Raw genomic sequence first — 27,472 nt, 5'->3', positions numbered from 1 at the left:
AGCAAATACTATCGTCAAACTGCTATAGTTTTTCGGCAAGGAAGCTGTGGAAAGATGGAGATGGAAGTAAGAGCAGTAAGAGGACTGGAAGGATGCTACGTTTCACTACCACTTCATCTCATTCAAACTCTTCAATCCACTTCTTCTTCTGCTTCTCTGTTTTCATTTCTAGCTCTTGAGCTTCGTTCAATTGCCAACAATGATGACGTCTGGTACGTTGCTTGGTCTGGCTCTGCATCCTCTAGCTCTTCCGCCATTGAGGTAGTCATCTATCTCTATAGCTATCTCGCCCTCGTGTGTTTCTCGATTTCAACTTTGTTATAATCTCTGTGTGTGTGGTTTTATGAATCGAGGTTTTAGGTTTGAAATTCACTATTTAACACTTTCTGTGAGGAATTCTGAATTAGAATACATATAAAAAAATTTTAAGGACCTTATGATAGTATTTGTAAGATGAAATTCAAGGTTTCGAATTGGAATTGAATCAAAATTGGTTGAAGTAAACCGTGAATTCTGCTCGCACATGGAATAGAAGTTTCCAAATCTACCGTGAGCAATCTCAACTCAAATACTTAAGTTTCTCTAACTTCATTCTATTTCGATCTAAAGATTTTGGATTTTGAAGTCTTAATGCCACTTCTAAGAAAGTTCTTCCTCCTATCGACGAAAAAAATAGCTACACTTTGATTTTTAACGTCAAATGTAATTTTGCTTTGTCTACACAGTCTATCGTCTTTTGTAAAAACATGAAACTAAAATACCTATTTGCAGTGCCATTCTTAGGGGGTATTAATGGTATTGATTTTGGTCCCTAGAGTTCAATCCATTTTTTTTTATTAAACTATGTTAGCGTTGAATCTTACAATTATGGGACTGAGCAGATAGTATTTCTGTTACAAGTTCAACAGTTATTTATGTGGTACATGTATCAACAGTTAATATATTTAGCAATTATTTAAAAACATATAAGATTGATACCAGTTTTGAAGTCCATAATAGCCAAGGTATTGACAGATATCATATGTGTTGGACTTGGTCAGTTAGGATTTGGAAAAAGATCCTATTTGTTTAGGGATATTAGTTGTTTTTTTTTATTCAGCCTCGTTTTTATCCCGTTCTCTTGGGAGCAGTAGTTATTTTTCTATCTGTCATTTATCTTCTATTGAAAGGCCATTTGGCTGTTCTTCATAAATTATCTTTTGGAGTTTGGCTTCAATTGCTTTCGTATCAGAGAGATACTCAATATTTGGTATCAGAGCCATACGAGAAGGATTAGTGTGAGTACCCCCAACCACAGAGTGAGTGAAATGGCAACATCAACATCTTCCTCTGAGAAATTTGTGCAACCCTCAATTCTGAAGTTTGATGGTCATTTCGACCATTGGTCGATGCTAATGGAAAACTTCTTGAGGAGCAAGGAGATGTGGAACCAGATTGAGGAAAGAATTCTGATGGCGGCAACTGGATCACCGACTGCAACTGAAGCACAAAAGAAAGCCATTAATGATGCTAAGCTGAAAGATTTGAGAGTTAATCCAGACCATTGATAGGGAAATATTAGATACCATTCTTGACAAGAGCAGAAGTATGAGGGATCAACTAAGGTCAAAAGAGCACAACTACACGCTTTGAGGAAGGAATACGAGATGTTGCTGATGAAGGAAGGGGAGAAGGTGGATTCTTATGTAGCAAGAACGTTGATCATTGTCAACAAGATGAAAGGCGAATGGGGAGAATATGCCGCAACACACCGTCGTCTCCAAAATTCTTTGATCATTAACACAAAAATTCATTTACGTCGTGTGTTCAATCGAGGAATCAAACAACCTCGAGATGATGACAATTGATGAGCTACATGGGAGCTTACTCATACATGAATAAAGGATGTTTAGCCAAGAGGAAGAACAAGCTTTAAAGATTGTTGAGTCAAGTGTTAGAGGTCGTGGAAAGGGCGGGTTTAGAGGACGTGGAAGAGGGCGAGGCAAGACTTCCGTCAACAAAAATCTAATCGAATGTTATAAGTGACATAAGCTGGGACATTTCCAGCTTGAATGTCCTGACTGGGAAAAAGATGCAAACTATGTTGAGGATGTGGAGGAAGCGGTATTGATGGCACAAGTTGAAAATGTGAAAACTATAACAGAGGAAGCATGGTTCTTAGACTCAGGCTGCAACAACCACATGTGTGATGACACACAATGGTTCTGTGATCTTGGTGAAAGTTTTAGACATAGTCTTAAGCTCGACAACAATGTAAAAATGCCAGTCATGGGGAGAGGAAATGCTTGTTTCTCTGTTAATGGTGTGATACATGTCATTACTAATGTGTACTTTGTACCTCAGTTGAGGAACAATTTGATCAGTCTTGGTCAAGTTCAGGAGAAGGGAGCTACAATATTGATACGAGATAGGGAGTGCAACATTTATCATCCAATCAAGGGATTGATCATCAAGTCACTCATGTCGACAAGCCGAGTGTTTATAGTAATAGCCAACACAATATCTAAAGAGCCTGCATGGTTTAACACAGTCTCTGAAGAAAGCACACATTTATGGCACTGTGAGTTCGGTCATCTCAACTACAAGGGATTAAGGGCGTTAAATCTTGAGAAAATGGTGTTTGAATTACCTGAAATGAAAACGCCAAAGAAGCTGTGTAAAGAATGTATCATAGGAGAACGCCATAGAGACAACTTTCCAAAGAAAAGCTCATGGAGGGCAAACCAAAAACTTCAACCGGTTCATTCTGATCTTTGTGGTCGAATATCTTTAGAATCCAGCAGTCACAAAAGGTACATCATAACCTTTACAGATGACTACTCCAGGAAGAGTTGGGTCTATTTCCTAGCCGAGAAGTCACAAACCTTTGAGACATTCAGAAAATTCATAGCTTTGGTTAAAAGAGAAACAAGTTTATGGTTGCAATGCTTGAGGACAGACAGGGAAGGGGAGTACAACTCAAAGGAGTTCAAGCAACATTGTGACGAACACGGAATTCAGAGACAATTCACAACATCCTTTACGCCTCATCAAAATGGCGTTGCCGAGAGAAAGAACAAAATGGTTCTTAATAGGGTACGATGTATGTTACTCGGCAAAAATGTCTCACAGAAGTTTTGGCTAGAAGCAACTACATGGAGTATGTATATTCTGAACCGAAGTCCTACCGCTGCACTATAAAGAACCCGAGAAGAAGCTTGGAGCAATCAGAAACCAACTGTAAGTTTTTTAAAAATCTTTGGTTGTATTGCTCATGCTCATATATCCCAAGAAAATAGAAAGAAATTGGGCCAACGAAGTATCATGTGTGTTATGTTTGGAATAAGCGAAGAGTCTAAAGCCTATAGGTTGTATGATCTATTGGAAAATAAGATTATTGTGATCAAAGATGTTTTCGAAGAAGATGCTGAATGGGATTGGGGACTAAAATTCAAAAACGAAACGTTGGTGTATGGCCACGATACAGATGATGATCAAGAAGAGAGTGAGGAGAAAGATGCAAATAGTAGTTCCAACGAAGCGGTACAAAGTGGAACTCAAGATTCAAATAACGCAAATGAACGTGTTGAAGAAGAGCCTCAAGTTCAAAACGACAATAGGACTCGAAAAAATCTGGTGTGGATGGGAGACTAAGTTTCTGGAGAAGGCTTACCAGATGCAGGAGATGAAGGTAATAACTTTGCGATGTTTACGTCCCACAATGATCCATTTACATATGAAGCAGCTGCTTGCAGCACCAAATGGAGAAGGGCAATGGATTTGGAAATCGAGGCTACAACAAAAATAACACACCAAAGGGCCTTTGGCCTAGCAGTATGTGAGTCCTTGGCCTCCTAGGAGGTCAAGGGTTCAAATCTCATCAAAGGTGAGGAGGGTGTGTGACTTTATTTGTTCTATTTGCCATATATAAATATTATATCCTTAAAAAAAATAATACATGGCAATTGTGTGATCTACCCGAGGGGGCTAAGGCCATAGGTGTGAAATGGCCATTCAAAACAAAATTCAACGAAAAAGAAGTGGTAAGTGCAAAGCTCGTTTGGTTGCGAAGGGGTACGCTCAAAAGTTCGGGATGGACAACACATAAGTATTTGCTCCGGTAGCTAGGTGGGACAAAATCAGGGCAATCGTTGCTCTTGCAGCTCAAAAAGGCATGAAGATACATGAACTAGATGTAAAGAGAGCGTTCTTGCATGGAAGACTTGCAGAAACTGTTTACGACGAACAACCACAAGGCTATGAACAAGAAGGCAAGGAGGAGAAAGTATACAAGTTAAATAGGGCACTTTATGGCCTCAAGCAGGCTCCAAAGGCGTGGTATAGTCGCATTGAGACTTATTTTAAAGATAATGGTTTTCAGAAGTGCCCTCATGAGCCCACTCTTTTTGTAAGAACAGGTAGCGAAGATGATGTTCTTATTGTTTCAATATATGTGGATGATCTTATTGTGACAAGAAATAAATTAACGATGATTTAGGAATTTAAGTCATCTATGAAAGTAGAATTCGAGATGACCGACTTGGGGGAGATGCGTTACTTCTTGGGTGTTGAAGTTATCCAAAATGCTACTGGAATACACATGAGTCAAAAGAAATGCGCCCATGAAATTCTCGAGAAGTTCAAGATGGAAGAATGTAATTCCGTACGAAATCCTATCGTTCTAGGTTGTAGACTTGAAAAGGAAGATCATAGTGCCTGGAGGTCCTAGGTTCAAATCCAAGGAGGAATAAAAATCCCCTTGTGGCCACGGAGGTTCAAATGCGGTGACTTCGGGCTACCTGCAAAGCAAAGCAGGTGGTCGCCCTGGGATTAGTCGGATCGTATAGCGGGTTGGATATCCAGGTTATTTAAAAAAAACAAATTGTTGGGAGCTTAATGTATATGACAACAACCAGGCCTGATCTGATGTTTGTTACTAGTCTGGTAAGCAGGTTCATGGAGAAGCCATCTCAAAGTTACATGGGTGCTGTTAAACGAGTCCTCCGGTACATAAAGGGCACGATGGAGTATGGGATATATTATAGACGAGGTGGATCTAATAAGCTAGTTGGATAGAAGGACAATGATTATGCTAGAGATCTCGATTGCAGAAAGAGCACATCTGTATATCTCTTTTTTCTGAGTGAAGCTGTGATAGCATGGTCCTCCAAAAGACAACTAGTGGTGGCGTTATCAACAATTGAAGCAGAGTTCATTGCCGCAACAGTGAGTGCATGTCAGGTGGTGTGCATTGGCGGATCTACAGCAATGGTGTAGGGGGCACAGGCCCCAAACAACCCTAGGAGTCATCCACTAAAACATTGTTGTAGGTTTATTTTTATTTTTGTTAACCTAAAATTATTAACAGGCCTAGGCCCAAAATAAATAAAAGTTAGACCYAATTCTAATTCTTGTCATCTCATTTAGAACTCTTACTTGAAGAAGTCATTAATTGATCAATTAAACTCTAATTCCTCTAACTTTTAAGTGTTAACTTGTTAAAATTCATCTTAGTTCTCTTGTTTTGTTTGCTATAATGCTAACGAATAAGTTATTTTTATTCTATTAAAATGGACTTTTAAGCCGAAAACCGAATAACCCAAAATCGTATTGGTTTGAAAGAGTTATTCGTTTTCAGATTTTTTTTAACATCCTTGAAAGGTGCCCCCAATAATAAAAGTTTCTGGATCCGCCACTGGTGGTGTGGCTCCGAAGAATTCTTGATAGCATAGGACTGTCACAAATTAATGGAACAACCATCTTCTGTGACAACTTGTCCACCATTAAGTTGTCAAAGAATCCAATCATGCATAGAAGAAGCAAACACATAGATGTGCGATTTCACTTTCTCAGGGATCTCATGAACAATGGAATATTGTAGTTAACTCATTGTAGCAGTCCTGAGCAAGTTGCAGACATTATGACTAAACCGCTGAAGTTAGAAGCCTTTGAGAAGCTGAGAAGCATGATGGAAATGTGTAGAGTGTTAGAATTAAACTGAAGCAGTGCGTTTCAGCTTAGGAGAAACGCTTAGGAGAAGGTATGTTGGACTTGGTCAGCTAGGATTTGGAATAAAATCCCATTTGTTTAGGGATATTAGTTGTTTTTGATTCAGTCTCGTTTTTATCCCGTTTTCTTAGAAGCAGTAGTTATGTTTCTATCTGTCATGTATCTTCTACTTTAAAGGCCATTTGGCTGTTCTTAATAAATTATCTTTTGGAATTTGGCTTCAATTGCTTCCGTATCAGAGAGATACTCAATAATATGCACTATGCATGGATGGGTAGATATATATTTATATAAAATAAATTTCTGTTTGATCATGTTTGTAATTATCGATCTCCCACAGAATCTCCCTCTTATACTTTCTTATTTCATGAAAAATTTGTTTAGAATTTTTGGGTTTCAGTTTTCTAGACAAGAGTATTAAAAACCTATTAGCTATATACCAGGTTTTTTGTAACTGTTTGAATCCATATTTTCCATACCTCCGTAGATTGCTCAGCAATTTGCAGAATGCATTCATCTGCCAGACAATACAACTGTTCAAGTACGGGCCATTCCTAATCTTCCAAAAGCCACTCTAGTGATGATGGAACCCGACACCGAGGATGATTGGGAAGTTCTAGAGCTAAATGCAGAGCATGCAGAGGCAGCCATTTTGAAGCAGGTGCCAACACGATATATTGTATATCTTGTTTATTTGTAATATCTTCTTATTAAATGAATTTGGGAAATATCTTGGTGTGGCAATTGGGTCGATCTTTTCCTTGTAGCTTTGGTGAGAGGGAAAAAGTTCAAATTGTTTTACTATTTGATACTAGATGCAAGAGAGCATCAATGGATTTGAGGAATGACAGAGGGATTTATAGCAAGAGAAACTGTGTTTTTTCCAGTCAAACCTTTGATTAAAACTGTGGGTCTTCATAGAAACAAAGCTTCACGGTTGGCATAATTGTGTCCCTTTAGCCCGGATGCCATGGTTGCTGGAAACTCCACCAAACATGATTTCCAGCATATTTGTCTGCCTATGAATACAATATCATTGCCACCAAATGGGCTAATGGATTCCAACCTTGATATTTTAGGTCATTGTACTTGGTAGACAAAATATTATCTTGAACCAGTGACCGTAACCCTGATGGATCAGCAAATTTTCTTGCAAGCCATCAAATGATTATATGGATAAATGACCTGGAGTAAAACTAAAGCATGTTAGAGTATCAACTAAGTCCACATCAGTGGCAGTGGCATTTGAATCCAGCCCCTAAAGCCTACGTATTCACTGATGCCGATCCATAATCAAAATCAGCTTCTTTTCCATTAAAAGATCAGCCCTCGCTCAAGCCCTTAAATGATCAGTGACCGTTGTCCTCATGGAACCAAAGCTTTAAGGTTGGCTCGATCATGCCCCTTTAACCCGGACGGCCGTGCAGTTGCTGCAAACTCCAAAACCAAAAGATGATGCCCAGCATAAAGTTATTGCATTTCAATAGATATCTGATGGCTACATCTGCTTCTTTTAGAATAATTTTTATTTGTTTGTTTACTGACTGCAGGTTGGAATTGTCCATGAAGCCATGAGATTTCCTTTGTGGTTGCATGGGCATACAATCATTACATTTTCGGTGGTCTCAACCTTCCCCAAGAAACCAATGGGTGAGCTGATATCTAATGTTTCCCCTCTCAGTAAATGTTTGAATATCTAATGATAAAATGCTTAGTTCTTATTTTATGAACTGAAGCATGCTTTTTTATAATACTAATACATAATGATAGAGACAACTTTTAGCCATTAAGCTCGAATTTACCATAGATAAATCATGGGTCCGCTATTCTTATCCTGTACATGTGTTTCTCAAGTACTATATTTTTTCGGTATTTATGAAGCTAAAGAACCCAAAATTAGTAAAATTTTGTTATGAGGTCATAAAACGCTTGGCATTATTATGTGAAATCTCCGGACATTCAGCTTTTGGATTATTGTGAAGCTACTTCTCAGTTCTCACTTGTGAGTGTTGTTCAGTGCAACTTGTGCCAGGGACTGAAGTTGCTGTTGCTCCCAAGAGACGCAGAAGGCCTATTGTTTCATCTGAAAGCTCCTCTAAAGAGAACCCGGTTGTAAAGGCTCTACTGCGTATCCAAGATGGAGACAGTAGATTTTTTCACAAATATGGGGTCAATGACACTGAGATGGGGGTGGTTCTCACTTCTGCTGTCTTTATTCATCCAGAAACAGCTAAAAATGTTTCACTGCATTCTCTTCAACCTGTAATTTTAGAGCAAAGATTGGTTAAGAAGGACAGGAAACTGAATCATGAAACGAATAGCTCCTCCAAGAATGGCAATTCAACTGTGAACGAAGTTGATCAGGTGCCAACTGACAAGCAGGAAATCAGACAGGCTGTTGTTCGTCTTCTAATATCAGATTCTGTGGCTAAAGGACACATCATGCTTTCTAAATCTTTACGCTATTATCTGAGAGCAGGCCTGCATTCTTGTATGTTTATTTTCTATGGCTCGTATTTTCATGCTATTAAGTGCATTAAACCCCGGATCCCTTTATGTTACTTGATTTCAGTTGAATAGTACCTCAATTGATCTTTGTAATTAAAAAAGTAGGGATATCTTGCATGCAGTTTTTGTACCACTTCCATTTTCCGGTACTTTAAAATTGCAAAGTTTGCTATACATTCCATAAAATATGAACTTGTTCTTCTATTTCCTTGCGTCATTACCTAATAAATTACAATCTGGAAATTGCATATATTATGTAAAGAGCATTCTGTTGTGGCTAATCAATATATATATATATACACCACACACATATTTTATGCTCCATTTGCTACAATAATCAATGAAGCTTGAGGAACAGTGGATGCTGTTGTTTCTGATGGTAAGCTGCATGCTTGTGCTTGAGGCTTGGATTAACTTTCAACTTTTTTGTTTGCTTTTAGAAACACTAACCCTAACTTACATTAGCAAAGAACATCTCAGTTTTTTTGTTTACGAACTTGATGGTTACTTTTTTCGCACAAGGAAGTGAAACTTGAATTGGTGGCAGTAACAATAAAGACTCAACAATAACAATCAAGCAGTCTTGCCGATCTCAATGCACTTCTGGCCAGCAGTAGTCTTTTTTCTTATTTGCTGTCTGATCATTATAAGGCAGTTGCTGATTGAGTTGTTCAAGATTTCAGTAGGCATTCTTTTTATAAATAGTTTGGTTCATACTCAATAATTAGACCTTGCTACATTCTATCTACATGTTATCTTGGTAAAATTTGTGATGAACCACTGATGGTTGTAGTTGTAGAAGTTGTATGGTCTCTTATGTAACTTCTTGTTTTAAACACTTCGAAAGAGAAATGGTATTTTTGTTGAACTTGTCGATTGTGGATTTCTCCTGTCTTTGTACACCAAATTAGACACAGACATGTGAAAGATGTCCTTTTATGCTTCCAGGGATACATGTCAAGAGTTGCAGTGTTATTTTACAACAAGATGCTCCTTCGTTTGTTCTTTCTCCTTGTCAATTTAAGATGGCTGGGAAGGTCCCTGAAAATGGCAATTTTGAATATCTTCATGGCCAAAAGGAAAATCACACAGACAATTTATCTCTCAAGACAAACTCAGACACCCATTATGACTTGACTGACTGGTCATTCCATGAGAGAATTATTGCAGTCCTTTCGGATGAATCATCAGATCATCATGATGAAGGAACTTCTGTTAGCTCAAGTAGTAGAAAGGGGTTATCTGTTCTTCTTCGTGCATGGGTTTTGGCACAACTCAAAGCCATTACAACTTTTTCTAGAACAGAGCTAAATTCAATTGTTTTGGGAAGTAAGACGTTGCTTCACTTTGAGGTGAAAGGCGTTGAGTTAGCAGACCATGCCAAACTGCATGCGTCACGTAACGAATCTTTCAAAATAAGAAAGAGAGTCGGAGAATCAGTAGTTGATATCCTGTATGTTCTGTCCGTTCCTGAGGATTCTATGCAAGGTGGAGTAGCTTATGAGCTTGATTTTTCTGAAGGAAACAGGACGAGCATGAGTCAGAGCAGCTTAGAGTTCTTTCTTGAAAACTTGTGTCTTGGTGAAGGTTTACCTCTTTATTATGTTAAAGAAAGAATATCTGCCAAGAGCTGTAACATGGAGATTGATTCTTTGAGCTGGATGGGCACAACGGCTGCAGATGTAACTAATAGTAGGTACTTTAGCTTTAATTTTTTCACTTCTGAATGTATACCCTTCAGCTTGTTTTGCTGATAATCATGACTTATGCATATTTTGCTTTATTTTTTGTGTTTTTCATCTTAATATTTATCCTTATCTTTTCTTAGTTAAGGAGTTGATATGTCAGGATGTGGTCACAAGAATGGTTGCCATTTTAGGTCTAGAAGTATTTGCCCTCATAAGTGTCTATCTTAAAGTATACTCTACTTCAAGGGAAGCAATTAAGGATGTAGTCTTTAGTGGCTTTTAGGTGTGCTAAGCATGATCATCTACTGAGCATCTGGTGCTATGAGATGGCACGCTTTGAAACATTGCCTACCTCATAATTTAGGTTTTTGGTCAGTCTTGGTTCTATCATTACCTGTTTCTTAACCCAGCAAAATTTCATTTTCAGGATATAAATATCGAATCTTGTCATTAAGTAATAAGCATGGATACTAATCATCAAAGAGAAATTTCTTTACAGATAGCAAACACATTATTGTTGTTTCATTCTTATTACCAAGTTCTAAGGCTTTAATGAACTGAAGAGGAATTTTTCTTGACCATCAGTCCTATAAGTTTGACAGCTTATTTTAAAGCTTTCTGTTTCCTACCCATTGATATGTAGCCTGCAGGCATTACTATTGTTATCTTCTTCCATCTCCTTTTTGCTGTGTGTAACGAGAGAAATGAGAAAAATAAAACAGTCTTATGCTCATGAAATACTAGTCTATTTATTTAATTCTCCATATCTGGCTTTGGATACTAATGAAGCTGTGATTGTTTTCCCTCCTGCTCGACGTAGAACCCCTGATTTTTATCTGACATGAGTGCATCCTTCCTGCAGGGTTGATGGTGTTATTGTCGCCTTCCTCTGGCATGTTCTTGAGTACTTATAATCTTCCTTTCCCTGGACATGTGTTGATTTATGGACCTCCGGTGAGCTCTTAATTCTTACTCCTGTCCCAAAAAAAGAACCCATATATGACTTTTGAATACCAAGGTACCTTTAAGCTTTAAAATTGACATGCATGTTTGTAGTTTTTGATAAAAAACTGACACATACGTTAAACTGTAATAGAACCGTAACAAGAAATCATTAATATAAGAAACTAATATATGCTCGCCTTTGTTAATTTGGAAGGCATTTACTTGAAAAGTTTAAAACAAAAAGTAGATTTTTTTTTGGGGGATGTATTATTTTTGATTTGATGATGCTTTAATAGATGAGCAGGTGAGCTTAACAACATAACCATTTCACTTTTTGTGACCATAAAAAACTTGCTTTATTTTGTTATTATTCATGGAGCTTCACTTGTCAAGCATTTACATGACCTATGTGGTTATGAAAACAGCTACAAGCTTTTATCCATACTAGTGAGATTAGGCTAAATGAAATCAAATTGAATGTAAAGACCAAGCAGTAGACTCGCTTCAAAAACTAATAGAAGAACAGTAAAACAGCTGTGGTTTAACCCTCTTTCAAGAGGTAGGTCGCTTTTCCTATGACTGCCCACTTGATTTCTTTGTCTTTAATCGTAAATGGGCATAACCTCCTAATAGCTTCTAACATGGTAACACCTACTTATAGAGTCCTCATAATCTAATTTGTGGAAACCACTTGATCTAAACAACCAAATTTACTGATTGGCTTCTTTCCATCTAATTCAGGATGCTTTTCTTCTTGAGAAAGTCGTAGGTGAAAGGTTCACCCTGGAGTTCGCTCCCAGAAATATAGCCATCCCTGCCCCCTCACGTCAATCCCACGAGCTAGTATTATTGCCTATTACTAATGCATATATTTATCATAATTAGTTTCACTCTGATAGCTATCCACTTTGCTTCCTTTTCCTTGATCATGTCTAGAATAAACCAGCAGCTTAGGCCCCTGCATTGGCCTAACATAGGAAGTACAAGATTGTGAATGCCAAAACACAAGGGTTCCACATGGATGTTGTCCTTCCTGCACTCTTGTCCGGGGAAAACCCCTTGGCATACTCCACTCATGCAATTCTCTCTTGAACTACTTCACCCCATATCAGTCTTAACCAACCTCTACCTCTCATAACAACTCTTGGTAATCTCCTCTAACCGGTGCATTCAAATGTGTATGATGGTGGTGACCAGAACACCTCAGACGATCTTGTGCCTTCTTCTCCTCAATTATTGCCATTCCAACCTTCTCCTGTATATACTTGTTTGTAATTCTGTTCCTTATTGTCAGGCAAAACATCCACCTTAACATCTGCTTTTTTGCTACAAATCATATAGTGTAGATGGTATCTTTTGATAGCCGCTCTATTTTGTAAATCTGATAGCTTGTCTTACCACCATCAAATAGAACTCACCTTCAACCTCTATAGAACATTTTGTCTTACCAGATACGACCGATGCACATGTCCACGTTGTGAAACACAGGTTACTAGATAAAAGAGATGGTGTAGGGATCTGTAAAATATTGTAAACCATGAAATGCAGTTGTTTATGATAAAAAAACATGATGGAATCATTCTAGTAGAAGAGATGACCTGTTTCTCTTTTAAAGCATGATGCAACACTCCATTTTTTTAAATAGATGACCAAAAATTTCTGTTTCACTGTTGTTGCCAATTTTAACCTTGTGGTGATAAAAAGAATCGTTACAGAGAAAAAAGATAATTTCCAAGCAATAGAAAAGAATATGCATATAAGATTGCAAACTTCTCTTAACGTTTGCAATGTTCTCTGTTTGTACTGGTTGAGAATAGAAGGCGACGCCTTTATAATTCATAACTTCCATTGAGATGCATCTTTTTTGATCTACTCGAATAAGTAGACTAATCAGGCAAGTCTCTCTGGAATAGCCTGAATCTTTTATTCTCTTGTATGTCAGGGTTCTGGGAAGACATTATTAGCCACGACTGTTGCAAAAACTATTGAAGAACATGAAGATGTCTTGGCACACATGTAGGGTATTAAGTGACATTTCTAGCTGAAATGATAACTCATAATTTATTATGTTACGAAAAATTGTCTTGATGGAGGGTTACTCTGCAGAGTTTATGTATGCTGTTCCAGACTTGCTTCGAGTAAGTCCCCAACTATCCATCAAACTCTCTCTAGGTACATATCTGAAGCATTGGATCATACTCCTTCCCTCGTGGTCCTTGACGATCTTGATAGCATTATAGCTTCACCTAATAACTCAGAAGACTACCACTCTTCACCTTCTTCTACAATGCTGATGGGATTTCTCACAGACATCTTGGATGAATGTGAGGTATAGTTGCATTCTACTGTTATTCTCATCTGATTGACCATTACTTTTGTTCTTGCATCCATCTAGATGAATCAATTATGTGAAGCCTAAATAAATCACATATATCCACAGTAGTGGGCATAATCACATATTTATGGTCTATGTTGTATGATGATATATAGCATAATAGTTTGCCTACATGCATTTAAGCTAAAATGATTCCAGCTTGAACATTGCTCGCGCTGTTGCTATTGGCTAAGTTTTTGTTCCCACGGACATAACCCACAATTTGATTAAGGTATTTTTCTTTTCCTGAAGATAGGTGTATAGTACCCTTGAGGTAGAATAAGTAATATAGTAAACGCCATCCACTTATTGAATATTCCACATTCCAGTCACGTAAAATGAGGATCCTGCTGAAATAAGAACTTTTGATGTTGTATTGTATGCAAGACATAAATTTATTCCTATCATATCACAAATTAAATGCTAGACAAAAATTGTACTAAATATTTTCCATGCTTGGTTAAGTGATATCATTGTCAACATATGTTACCTGAATAGGCCTGTTCCAGTTTCCACATAACTGTACCTCTACCTTGCTTTATAACTTGCTAACTAATAAATTTATATACGCATTAACAGGAGAAAAGGAAGAACTCATGTGGAATTGGTCCCATTGCATTCATAGCTTGTGTGCAGACCCTAACTAGCATTCCGCAGACCTTGAGCTCCTCTGGTTAGTTGCTCTACTTGTGAAAGAAGTATATACAATTGGTTGTATACACTTCGAAATGAGTTCCATTGTCTTTCCATTATAAATTCGGAATCTGAAACCTCCTTCCATATGAAATGATTGATTGCAGGAAGGTTTGACTTTCATGTGCAACTGGCTGCTCCTGCAGCTGCTGAACGTGGCGCTTTACTGAAACATGAGATTCATAAACGTTCTTTGTTATGTTCTGATGAGATTTTGTTAGATATAGCTTCCTCATGTGATGGATATGATGCATATGATCTGGTATTTGGATTTTTCTATATTTCCTTTAAATATAATTGCCAAATTACCCGCTTTATCCATTAATAGTGCATTTAAGCATGTGTTTTGTTCTTGTAATACAACAGGCAATCTAGTCCACATGCATCATTTCCAATGGGTTTTAGATTTTGTTAGTGCATGGGATATTCACTGAGCACCATGTTTTTTCCTCTCAATATGTTTGCTGGATATTCAGGATGGCTCTAAGGGATTTGTAAACATTGTTTCAGCATGATTGCTATTCTTTTATATTTTGTTACTGTTTAGGAACTTAGCCTCCGAAGTGATATGTAGTCTAGTAGGGAGGGTGTCATGGAACCGAAATTGGTTTCCACACTCTAGATATATGCCCGGCTGCTGCTACCTGCACTAATATGCCACTGCTGGAAACACGGATAGGCATGAGGCATCCTTTTCAGGAGTTATCATACTTTTGCATCTTCTTCCGCAAAAGATAAGCCAATTAATACTTTTGACTCAAATGCAACGGTTTGAGAAAAGGGGTGACCAGTGGAGGGAAGTGCATGCCGAAAAATCTGTTGGGACACTGTTAGGCCTAAAGTAGTTACTGGATAGGTTTTGGAATTTTCATTAAATTAGTTCATAATAGACAAAGGAGTTGGGATTGGGAAATGTGTTGGTCATGATTATATTTTTCTTTATTAGAGACAGTTGATTGAGTGAGCATCACAAAGTATTGGCCTATCTGGCGAATATAGGCCGTAAGTGTTGCCTATCTCGCGAATATAGGTTGCTTACTTGTTCATCAACGTTGTTTATTGTAGTTTTCGATTTTCTGTTCATTATTGATATGTTTTTGTCCTGTTCCTGTTAAATTGGTATTAGAGCTATTTCTGGGACCAATAACTGCCAAGAGAGTTGGAGAATTGAAGGAAAATTTGGAGACTAAGATTGGAGAAATCCAATCCATTATGGGATTATGTAGGATGGAGAGGATCAAAGCATGTTTTGCTTCCATGGAGGACTTTATATGGAGTTCACTGGAGGTACACATCCTAGCAAGAGGGGCTCTATCTCCTGTGATAGCAGTTGCAAGGGAAGCTGTGAAGCAGAGGGAGAGAGGAAAGAGTAACGAGAACACGGCAATGGACGGTGATAAAAAGGAAGGTGTTGAAGGTGGTGCGAGTATGAACTCATGAAAGCAATATGGGGATGCTGATGGGAAGGGGATGATCGCTGACGAGGGCGCCATGATGCAGGGCCGAAGGTGAGAAGCGTAGAAGCTAGCCTTGGTCATGTTAGGGAGCAGCCATGGTGGTCATTGGGCTTCTTCATGGAAACCAAACCAAACAAAAGCAACTGATTAAATCCCAGGTAGAGTAGGGTCTGCAAGGGGTAGGATGTACACAGACCTTTTCAAGGGGGTAGAGAGGCTGTTTCCTCTACCCCATGTTGGTGTGCAGGTCTCTTCATTAGGGAACATCAACACTGCGCAGTGAAGAGGATTGAGACACATGCATCAGAGTGATGCTTAAAGGAGGACTACACTATAGCGCTTATTACAACTGATGGCCTTAATATAAGGTGCAATTGGCAGATTTAATATTAGGAGGCCTCGTATAATAGAGGGTTCAATGCAGCTGAGGGAACTGAGGAAGAGTTTCGTGGTTGAATGACGTTGGGCCAAACGAGTTGAATGAGTTGCATCCTGGGATTAATGAAAACATTGCGCCTAATGTTGACAGGTTGACTAATGCAAGGCCTCACTTTTGTTTGTATTTTGGCCCCAATGAAGATGGTTTTGGATCTTATGGGAGATGTCATGACGAAGGGCCCAACGAGGTTAAAGAAATTGGCCATGGTCATAACAGGAGGTTTAATTTTGTCCTCATTGAGAGACTTATTGTGGGGAAATTTCAGCTAGGTCCGAAAGATGTGTATGCTGATGACATCTATGGAGACCCAGGGACTTGGGGTTACAGAGGGAAAGGAGTAGGGATGCACCGGTAGAGTGCCACAAGTAGAATTGGGTGTACCTACTGACAAGGAAATGTTGATCCATTGGAATAATTCCAAGTTTTCAGGCTACATGGGAAACACTTGTACTCATACAATAGCAATTGCGGATTAAGACCTTGAGGTCTAGGTGCCTTAGTGGGGGTGTAACAATGTTAGTCCTTAATTTTTTGGATGGCAATTATAGTATTTTCATGTAATTAGTCTATAAAAGAAGAGGAGAGGGGAAGGGGAACGGCATGTGTTGGTGATGCTTATTTCTTCATATTACAACCAAGTCGATTGAGTCAGCATCATGGAGTGTTGACCCATCTATTGGATATAGGCCGTTTACTTGTTTGTCAGTGTTGTTCATGATTTGTTTGTTTAATTTTCTGTTCATCATCAATATATTTCTATTTGATTCCTGTTACAAACTCTTCTACTTGTGTCATCCTGCAAACAAACAAACATCATATATTGTGAATCTTGATATACAGTTCATGAACGATGCATAGCTTTAGGTCTATTACTTAAAGGAATCTTTCATTAATGGAATGTCATTTCAAATCATTAGAACTCTGATACACCATTTTGGCTGATCATACTAATTAAAAGGATTTAGCTTAGGTTAGTGCTTGCTAGTTGACTTAACGTGGCATTTATCGTGCAAAAGAGCTTGATAATGGTTGCTTGGTCAATGGTTAAAGCCGAGTTCCTAGTAGTGTTGTTGAGGAAGTTGTTAAAATTTGTCAGTTCTTGAATGGTGGAGACTGATCTTCTACATGTTTCCATGTTCACAGCCAGTGGTGAATTTGATTTCTGGGATCTAATAGTCTTCCGCGTTGCTTCCATTGCCTTCCTGAACTATCTGCTCTTTAGAGATATGTTTTTAGTAATGCTACTATCTTTATCGCATGAGCAGTATAAGTTCTATCTTAACTTCTAATGCATCATTAAATAAGTTATTTTTCCCTTGGGGTAGAGGAAAGGTTTGCGTACATCCTATCCCCTAGACCCTACTTACATGGGATTTACTGGGTTGTTTGGTTTTGTTAGATCTATTTTGCCTAGCTCCAGATGATTCTGAATAAAACCCTTAAAACTCTGGACCAGTTATTCTTTTGACGAGTACGTGGATGGCCATGTAAAAATAATAACCATATAATACATTGTTGCAGGAAATACTGGTTGATAGGTCCGTTCATGCTGCCATTGGCCGCTTTGTGTCCCATGGCTTGGCTTTTGGGAACAACAAAAAGCCTACTTTGGTTAAGGATGATTTTCTACAAGCAATAAAAGGGTTTCTGCCAATTGCTATGCGAGATATTACTAAATCTGCTTCTGAGGAAGGCCATGGAGGCTGGCAGGATGTTGGTGGTCTAACTGAAATTCAGAACTCTATCAAAGAGGTATATATTTTCTTTTACGGTGTCTTTTCTTCATGACAACCCCTTGGTACTCGTTACCAAATACTGCTACTTCTCCTCACTGAAATATGGAAATCTCAAAAGCTTACGTACCACATGGAATACCATATGTAGCTTTTCCAATCCTGTTAGCAAGGGTATTTGCAACAACCACCAACTTCTGGAATCATGTGTTCATTCTGAGGATGCAGATGGTATTTTCTCTCTTTCAGGCCGCCTGAACATTGGAAGTTCGAACATGTAAAATACATTTTAAACTGGTTGCTGAGATCTAGATTCTTGGGTGCACAAAGGCCTTTTCTAGATGTCTGGACAGCTGAAACATAATGCTCCGTGGTTTCTTCTCTTTTGCATCTTTGAGCTTTTAGTTTTATAAATTATTATTTATTTGTTGACTTCAGTTCATTCAGATATTATGTTAGATGCACAGCTTAAAGCTTCTAATGCAAACAATAATAGAGTAACTAGAATGAAGCAGAAATAAGCATATGCATTGTTGCAAGGTTAATCTTGTGTTGACCTTTTTAAATACAATTCTCGGCTCCCTTTGCACTTGTCTTCTTGCTTTTAACTTTTGTACAAATTCATCCAAGTAAATTGTTTTTTGCTTCTGCTGTCCTTTATGCTCGTAATACCATTTCATATTTTACTACATCAGATGATTGAATTGCCTTCGAAGTTTCCGATGATCTTTTCACAAGCTCCTTTACGGATGAGGTCTAATGTTCTCTTATATGGCCCTCCTGGGTGTGGTAAAACACATATTGTTGGCGCTGCTGCTGCTGCATGTTCACTACGATTCATCTCCGTGAAAGGGCCTGAGCTGCTGAATAAATACATCGGTGCTTCTGAGCAAGCAGTAAGTAATACACTTTTTAAACTCTTAGTTGCAATTCAGATCAATGTATTTGACAAACTATATGCATCTTCGTTTTTGTAATGTCCTATCAGAATTCTCTATAGTATATGTGCTAGCTTTCTTTTGAGACCATCATCCTTTAAGGCAGTAATTCAATTTTATCCTAGAATAAGTTTTTGATGCTCTGTAATAGCTACTTTAGTTACTAGTTCCAATTCCAACTAAGACGATAGTAATAGTTTGTAATCATTATATTAAACATTGGCGTACAGAATGTTTAAAACAAGAAAAGCAGAAGACACGTATTCCTTAAGCTTGATATTACTGAGACCTCCCTATTCAAATGCTCATGCTTGTAGATGTGGTGGTAATTCAAATACTATTAAAGAGCTCAGGTTTAGTATGGTTATTGATCAACATCGTCACTTCTGTCTTTGTTTCATACAGTTCATTCACATCCTTGTTGCACATTGTGGTAAAGCTGGATTATTCTCTCTTCATGGGACTGGCGGTGTTAGAGCTTGATATCCATAATGGCCTGGCCCTCTATATGACATCTTAATCTTTTTCACTATTCGTTTAAAATAATGATCTAGCAGAAAAAATTTAATCCTTAAAACATGTTTTAGGGAACCAATTTAGGTGGATTTTGACCATGTGGATCAATGAAAAAGAGGTGATGAGCAAAGCTATAAAAGTAACTTCATTTGGCCTTGTGGTTGGTTCACTTGGTGTTTTGGCAGTCCGAAGTTGTGTTTTGGCTTTCCAAGACAGCAATAGAAAATGTCCAGCTTCCATGGCGTGACGTACATTAAATGTACGAGGTTGATAAATGAAATTTGTTGATTGTAATCAGATGAAACATACTTCGTCACTCGGTGGAAATCTGTTTTCATGTATGGAAAAGCATTGTTGCTGATTGATTCTTCAAAAAACTCAGAACATACATTTATCAGAAACTAGAAGATTATCATATATAGGTTGGATGAGATAAATTACCTTGCTATAATCTTTTCTCTATTCTAGCTCAATGATTCCCATGAACTGGTAATATCCAGAATTTTAAGATCCAGTCAGTACAGGCATAACCTGCACAACTGCAGAAAACTACAAGACAGATTCAGGACAGCATACAGGCTAATCCCAAATATACAAATATGAGGTTCTTAAGTTCATATAAATCCTCTTTGATACCTTGAGAGGCTGTTCCTGACTTAGGATTATAGTTTACCACCAGTCGGTAAATTTTGGCATTCTATGGTCTTCCATTCTCTAAACCTGGTATGCCATATAAACTCTCGGCATAAGCGGGTGCGATTTGTTAAGATGCTTCAGAAGTTCATCTTTTGGTCAAGCATGTTCAAAACATGTTGTAGATGTTAGATTGCAGTATCTATTGTGTGAATATGCTAAGCTCTTCAAAGAGGAGAAAATCTGAAGTGTTGAAGACATTCTCATGTTTGTTTATGGTAATGCTTCTGGTGCTGATAGTTTGATTGCAGGTACGTGATATATTCTCGAAAGCAGCTGCTGCAGCACCATGCCTTCTCTTTTTTGATGAATTTGACTCCATTGCTCCGAAAAGAGGTCATGACAATACTGGTGTGACCGATCGAGTTGTTAATCAAGTTAGTAAAATATCTATACAACTGAATTTGTAGTCTTTGTACAAAATTATGCTACCTTTTTTTGACTATTATACTGAATGACGTTTCTATCAAATCTTCCTAGTTCCTAACGGAGTTAGACGGTGTTGAAGTGTTAACTGGGGTATTTGTTTTTGCTGCCACAAGGTCAGTGATTGATTGATATTGTTTTTTCATATATGATATTAATTAATTGTTTATTGTTGCTCATAGATACTAACCTGTCCATTTGATCATTCCTTGTCTTATGTGGCTATACATTTATTTGACTGTGTGCGCATGTGACTAGAAGTTTAATAACCACCATGCCCGTTACAGGAAAAAGGTAGTTTTGTGTTTAGCGATGACACAAGGAGACCTTTTACACAAGATTATAAACATCCAAACTTGAATTAAGTTAACTTTCTAGAAAGACCAAATGACTTATCATCAACATTTGTAGGCTTGGCTTTTGATATAGAGTGAATGCCATTATGCTATATGCATGTCGTTGAAAGCCTAATAGGTTCACTGTAGCAAATATCTGTAAACGTTCATTTAGCAACCATCATTTCAGATCTTTTGAGAGACTGCATTTGAAAAATATAAGTTCCCGTTTGGTTTGTAGGATTGGATTGGATTTGGAATGGAATTACATTCCAATCCCATGTTTGGTTTGAAGGACTTCGTAGATTTCAAATCCCACAAACAGGGGATTTAGGAATCCTACGGGGGTGTTTATTTCATGGGATTTCGTAGGATTTGTATGTTGTGATGTTTTAAAATATGTTAAAAACATTTGTTTTGTAATAATCAATCAATAAAAAGGTACTTCAATTATTTTCATAATTATTTATAATTTGTTTTATAAATAATTCATAAAGAATGAATTCAATTCTATTCCAAATGCTACAAACCCAACACACCAAAGATTCTAAATCCTTCCAAATCCAAATCCCTTCACGAAATCTAAATCCCTCAAAAGTTTGCGAAGGTGCTGTTCTCTTTTGTGGTAACTAGCTCGCATATATGCTCACCCCCCTTCATTAGGTCCTATGCAGTATCAAAATATTGATTGAGGGCAATGGTTCTGTTGATGGCAAAAAGTATCCTATTGTTTATGAATATATCCAACAATTGGGAATCTGGAGACTGAATTACTCCAATTTGAAGATGGAACCAATATAATTTCTAAAACTAGGTCGTCATTTTCTCCATCCTAGTTCGAGAATTATATATTTTATGGAAATCCTGAAAACCAGATTACTACAAGGCTGATCCCCATCTGTGTCTATGGTCAAGTAATATTTTGTTTTGAACTGTTGACGGGCATTTTAAAAAATTTACTTTGCTGGAAATAGGTATTATGTGCGTGGGTGTAACTAGGCTCGAGCTGTATATTGTTATTAAACTATATATATGGACCTACCTACCAGGCTTATCTCTTTTACCAGAGAATTGTACCGTGAATGTATTAAGTCTTTGTAGGCTATCATTCACTTTTTACCTTGATTGCTTATGACATTCTGATGCTATATGTGATTGATGTATATATAGCTGTTTGTTTCCTTGATCTGTGTGTCCCCATGCATAAAGACAAGAAAAGATTTTGTACGTTCCAAAATTGGAGACAACTTTGACTTTTAAACATCAAACGGTGGTGTTTCAGCATCAATATGTATACGAATCATACATAATACATATACTATTGTAATAGAAAAGATGGATAGCTAAAGATATGAAGGGAATATGATTGTTCAAATTCATCGTTATTCTCTGATTGGAACATTTGAAGTTTTATTTGCTAGAAATTTGTCTTCTTCTAATGAATACTAAGAACAGTGTTTTTTTTTTTTGAATTTACAGTCGGCCTGATTTACTTGATGCTGCCCTGCTGCGACCTGGTAGATTAGACCGCCTACTTTTCTGTGATTTTCCATCACCACAAGAGAGATTAGATATTCTTAGAGTTCTTTCTCGAAAGGTAAGAATTACCTGGATGTGTATACTCACTCACTTTGTGGATGCATCATCTGAGCCTCTAGAGTTTGTTTCAATATCAGTTACCCTTGGCCAATGATGTCAAGTTGGAAGCTATAGCTGGAAAGACGGAAGGATTTAGTGGAGCAGACCTCCAAGCTCTCTTATCAGATGCACAGCTTGCAGCTGTTCACGATCTTCTGAACAGCAAAGATGCTGATAGGCCTGGAAATATGATGCCGGTCATCACCAATGCCCTCTTGCAGACGGTTGCTGCCAATGCAAGACCGTCAGTTTCAGAAGCTGAAAAACACAGATTATACAGCATTTATGGCCAGTTCTTGGACGCTAAAAGATCTGCTGCTGCACAGGTCTTTCTCACCACCCTCTCTCATGCACACAACCTACTTTGGTTTGGGTCAAATAAGTTATGTTTCAAGTTGTATGTAGCACAGTTGGTTCCGGGGTGGTATATTTGCACAAACAAGTGATGGTTCAAATCATGCAGCCGCAGTGTGGGAATTACAATTCTTTTGGGGATTGGGCTCCTTGTGGGCACAAGGCTCTTAAGATAGCCACCTAGCAGCTGTTGTGTACCTGATTTGCCTTTCACATGATGCTCTTGGGCAGGGCAGTGTGGGCTGACTCGGGAATTTGCCATTTACAAACTCTTCTGCAACAAAAGTTATATATATATATATATATATATATATATATATATATAGTCAGATTCATACAAGAACAATAACCAAATAAGAGAATAAGAAAATAATTGAATCGCATGTGATTTTACACTAAAATGACGTGTAAAATCACATGTGATTCAGGTTGCGGCCTTGTCGCCTGCACACGCTTGCATTGACCATTAGTGTAAAATCACACGTGATTTGTCCGTTTGTGTATAATCACATGTGATTCAGGTCGCAGCCATGTCGCCTGCACATGCTTGCATCGACCGTTAGTGTAAAATCACATGTGATTTGGCCACGTCGCCCGCACCCGTGCGTTGACCATTTATGTAAAATCACATGTGATTTGTTCTCGTTTAAACCTCCCTCTCTCTCTCTCTCTCTCTCTCTCTCTATATATATATATATATAGGGGCAGGTTCAAACGAGAAGCTAAACATTTTGCGAGAAGGCAAGAAGTTTCAATATCATATATGATTACACGCATGATACACAAGCTTAATCATATATGATTAAACACATGATACACAAGCTTAATCATATATGATTAAACACAAGCTGCATTGACAACACATAAACGCTTAATCATATATGATTAAACACAAGTTGCATTGACAACACATAGACGCTTAATCGTATATGATTAAAATAACCAAAGGAGTGTAATCATATATATGATATTGAGACTTCTCGCCTTCTCGCATGATCCTTCCTCTATCTCTCTATATATATACCGACTAAAGATTTGATAAAGATTCTTCAACATCTATACTAAAGTTTACACAAGTAGAAATAGTTTTCATGTTAAATTGGTTACCAAAATCCAAACTCAATTTCAGTTTAAAAGTAAAAGCCCAAGTGCTGCCATGTTCCTGGAGTGTCTGCATGTGGCTGAGTCGATTTCTTAACCTAACTTTTGTGCAGTCGAGAGATGCGAAAGGGAAAAGAGCAACTCTTGCATAACTGATCGTGGATTACGTTTGCAATACCAGGACTCATGGGGCTGGTCGGCCACCCACCGACTTGATATGCATATAGGTAACTGCTGCTGAACTTATAGAATCTGCAAGTTCAATATCATGGATGATTTTGCGTACCAATTGGGTTGTCTTGAAAAATTGATTGTAACACAACTCACTTTACTAGTCTTATTTCGTTTTCGCTCACTTTTCTTCACAAAGAACATCTGCCCTACCCTTCAGGTCCGCATACATATCATTTTAGTTTGATAGATGATAGCAACAAAGAGTCCCCAGGAGGATAGTGTGTCAATTTTATTAGTTTTAAAAGAATATCTTTTATGAAATCACATATTCATCAAATTAAATGGACGGTTGAGATTGAGTTGTAATGGTTGTACAGATGTAAAGGCTTGCATAATAACTCACCTATATATATATATATACATATATATATATATGTTGGCAACACAAAGAAAGGCCATGACTTTTAACACTTCTCAACCGTTTGTATAGTTTTTTATGATTTGAATTGTTAAATTCTCCTAGTTTGTTGTATTATTTTGAATCTTACAATGTATTACGCTAACTGTGTAAGTGTTTACCAGGTGAGCATGGCATGGACCAAGAACTTTACCTGGTAAATGAGGTTGGTGACTTTTACCCGGTTAATGTTTACATGGTCATTGCCGCTTACTAATAATCTTACTATGTCATTTTCATAGTCAAGAATCCTATCTGGCTAGGGTGGTCGTTTACTAAACACTTACCAGCAAGAGTCACCTACCTTATCGGGTAACATTCTTGGCCACTGAAATGAATCATTGTAAGCGTCCCCAGTAATCGTTTACTGGGTAAGAAGACTCATTCATCAGGTAAGATTCTTGGTCCCTATGCTCACTCAGTAAGGTAAGCATCAGGTGATAAACGCTTACTGATAAGTGTTTGATAAACAATTTCTTAGTTTAAGTTGGCCCAATACCGTCATCTTTGTAATAGATAAAAGGGGGTTATTAGTTCAAAATGAAAACTACAATGATTGGGTTCTTATTGTCTGGGACCTAATATCAAAATTACGTTTTAGAAAACATACACATTATAATATACTAGAAGGGTACTCGCACAATGCAGCGAGATAAATCTCGACTTTAATGTTTAGTTTTTATTCTGTCTCTATCAATATAATATGATTTTATGTGGTTTTGAGAAAGAGGTAGTGTTTTTATTTTTAAATTAAAATGTAAATTTAAAAATAACATAAAATTTTGTAAAAAAATAAATCGATAATAGTAATTAACTATTTAATAATTCTTGTTTTTTTTTTGTGTAACTTCTTTAATTCAATTTTTTTAATTATAATTTAATTTAGATTTGATAACAAAATAATTTATTTTTGGTTTAATAATATTGTTGCAAATATCGATCACACCACACTCGTTCCAACCTAGAAAAACGGGATCGAAACGAGCAGAAAATTAATCGAAATTTAACCCAAAATCCAAAAATAACTCAACCGAGTTTGTAATGCGGAAACGGTAAGTTCGAACGTGCTCGACGGAAACAATAATCAACCAGAAAAATAAACGTAACTTGACGGAAATAAACAAGAAAGAAAACAACGGATATACATGGAAAACCCAAAACGGGAAAAAACCACGGGCGGAGGATACCATCGAGAAGTCCACTATTATCGATTGATGTTACAATGCTTGAGAAAMTGGAGAAATCGATGAAGAAATTCAGATCTAATGCTAATCTAGATCTCTATTCTAATTGTTGGGAGAGAGTGCTCCATGTGGGGTAGTTTTCTGGAGTTGAGAGCATCATATATATATATAGAATATTGAGAACAAGATGGATGGTGTGGCTGAAAAGCAGCCGTAAAACATGCATGGATGTCACCACCACTTCCACTTAAAACGGATGGTATTGGAGAACATATTTCCTCTTTTTATGGATGGTATCATGAGCATCTCCACTTATTTGGAGTCAATCATTTTACAATCTCCACCTTGACTCCATAATTGCATCATCCTCAACAAATATCTTTCTCCATGAAACTAAGCTCCAACACAAGCTCCAAGAAAAACATCATCAATAACATATATAGTGAACTTAAACATGACTTCTCGAAAGTGGATTAACTAGTACATACCTCCTCCGCCAGCCCTCCACGGGCTACTCCAAACCACGGATTCCRACTAAGTTTTTAAACAAATCAAACTTAGCCGTCGGAAGAACTTTGGTCATCATATCGGCTGGATTAACATGAGTAGAAACCTTCCTCACTTTGAAGTCTCCTTTAGCAATGACCTCTCTTATAAAATGATAACGCACATCAATATGTTTTGTGCGCTCGTGGAACATTTGATCATTTTCAAGAATATGGCACTCTGGTTATCACAGAATACCGAGTCCACTGTAAGCTCATCACCGCTAAGGCTTTTGAACAAGCCTTTAAGCCATATCGCCTCTTTAAAACCCTCGGTAACAGCCATGTATTCAGCCTCAGCTGTAGAGAGAGCAACCGTTGGTTGAAGAACGGCTTTCCAACTGATGGCACACGACCCCATAGTAAACACATACCCGGTAAGAGAACGCCGGCCATCCAAATCTCCACCATAGTCAGAATCAACATACCCTTGAACACCGTCCCTTGAGGTTCCAAAACACAAACAATAGTCTCTAGTACCCGATAGGTACCGGARAACCCACTGAACTGCCTTCCAATGCTCTCTACCCGGATTARCCATATAACGACTTACCATGMTTACAGCATAGGCTAAGTCCGGTCTCGTACAGATCATCGCATACATCAATGACCCAACTGCACTAGAGTAAGGAACCCGAGACATGTACTCTTTTTCTTCATTAGAATCAGGGCATTGACATGCAGATAATTTAAAATGAGMGGCAATGGGAGTATTTACCGTTTTGGCGCCATACATGTTGAACCTCTTCAACACCTTCTYGACATAGCTCCTTTGACTAAGTGTCAAAGTTCTCGCCTTTCGGTCTCTAGAAATCTCCATGCCAAGAATCTTTCGAGCCTTGCCTAAGTCCTTCATTTCAAACCCTGTATTCAATTGATCCTTGACCAGTTGGATATCTTCCTTGTTCTTTGAAGCTTTTGTACCATTGCCTTGGCGATTGCATTAGCCCATATAATGACTTCTTCAGCCTGCAAACCAAATCCTCTTGACCAACACTCACAAAACCTTGAGGTTGATCCATATAAATGTCTTCCTCTGGAATCTGACTGAAACCCATCGCCACAAGCCGAGCCTTATATCTGAGAGGCTCTACATCCGATATCCTTTCCTTCTTCTTGTACAACCATTTGCATTTAATTGCCTTTTTACCTTTGGGAAGAGGAACGAGCTCCCAAGTACCATTTTTGTGTAGGGACTCCATCTCATCATGCATTGCCACAATCCATTTTTCTGAATCTTCAGAATCAATCGCTTCATTATACGTAGATGGATCCTCAACTGACTC

At 37.8% G+C, this 27,472-nt stretch overlaps 1 protein-coding gene across 8 annotated transcripts; it reads left to right on the top strand.

Moving 5' to 3' along the window:
• LOC112511604 (peroxisome biogenesis protein 1) lies at positions 1-25,118 on the top strand. 8 transcript variants are annotated; one of them, XR_003069108.1, is made up of 19 exons: positions 1-261; positions 6,476-6,649; positions 7,539-7,638; positions 8,006-8,479; positions 9,445-10,188; positions 11,047-11,138; positions 13,072-13,145; positions 13,236-13,458; positions 14,083-14,176; positions 14,304-14,458; positions 17,614-17,844; positions 18,521-18,721; positions 20,224-20,349; positions 20,453-20,514; positions 22,213-22,330; positions 22,410-22,697; positions 23,940-24,053; positions 24,583-24,623; positions 24,700-25,118. XR_003069108.1 is itself a non-coding variant. In XM_025117290.1 (17 exons), the coding sequence occupies exons 1-17, from the start codon at positions 55-57 to the stop codon at positions 23,976-23,978; spliced, it is 3,402 nt and encodes a 1,133-aa protein (XP_024973058.1). In that variant the 5' UTR covers positions 1-54; the 3' UTR covers positions 23,979-24,354. The 8 variants fall into 8 exon arrangements, 6 of the variants coding, with proteins under 6 accessions (XP_024973058.1, XP_024973059.1, XP_024973056.1 ...); XR_003069107.1 differs by having other exon boundaries at positions 24,583-25,118; XM_025117290.1 differs by lacking the exons at positions 24,583-24,623; positions 24,700-25,118 and having other exon boundaries at positions 23,940-24,354.
• The last annotated feature ends 2,354 nt before the right edge of the window (positions 25,119-27,472 follow it).

Source organism: Cynara cardunculus (genome assembly GCF_001531365.2).
Source record: "Cynara cardunculus var. scolymus isolate 2C chromosome LG 4, CcrdV1, whole genome shotgun sequence".
NCBI classification, from domain to species: Eukaryota; Viridiplantae; Streptophyta; class Magnoliopsida; order Asterales; family Asteraceae; genus Cynara; species Cynara cardunculus.
This window is presented reverse-complemented; position numbering and strand designations above follow the sequence as displayed.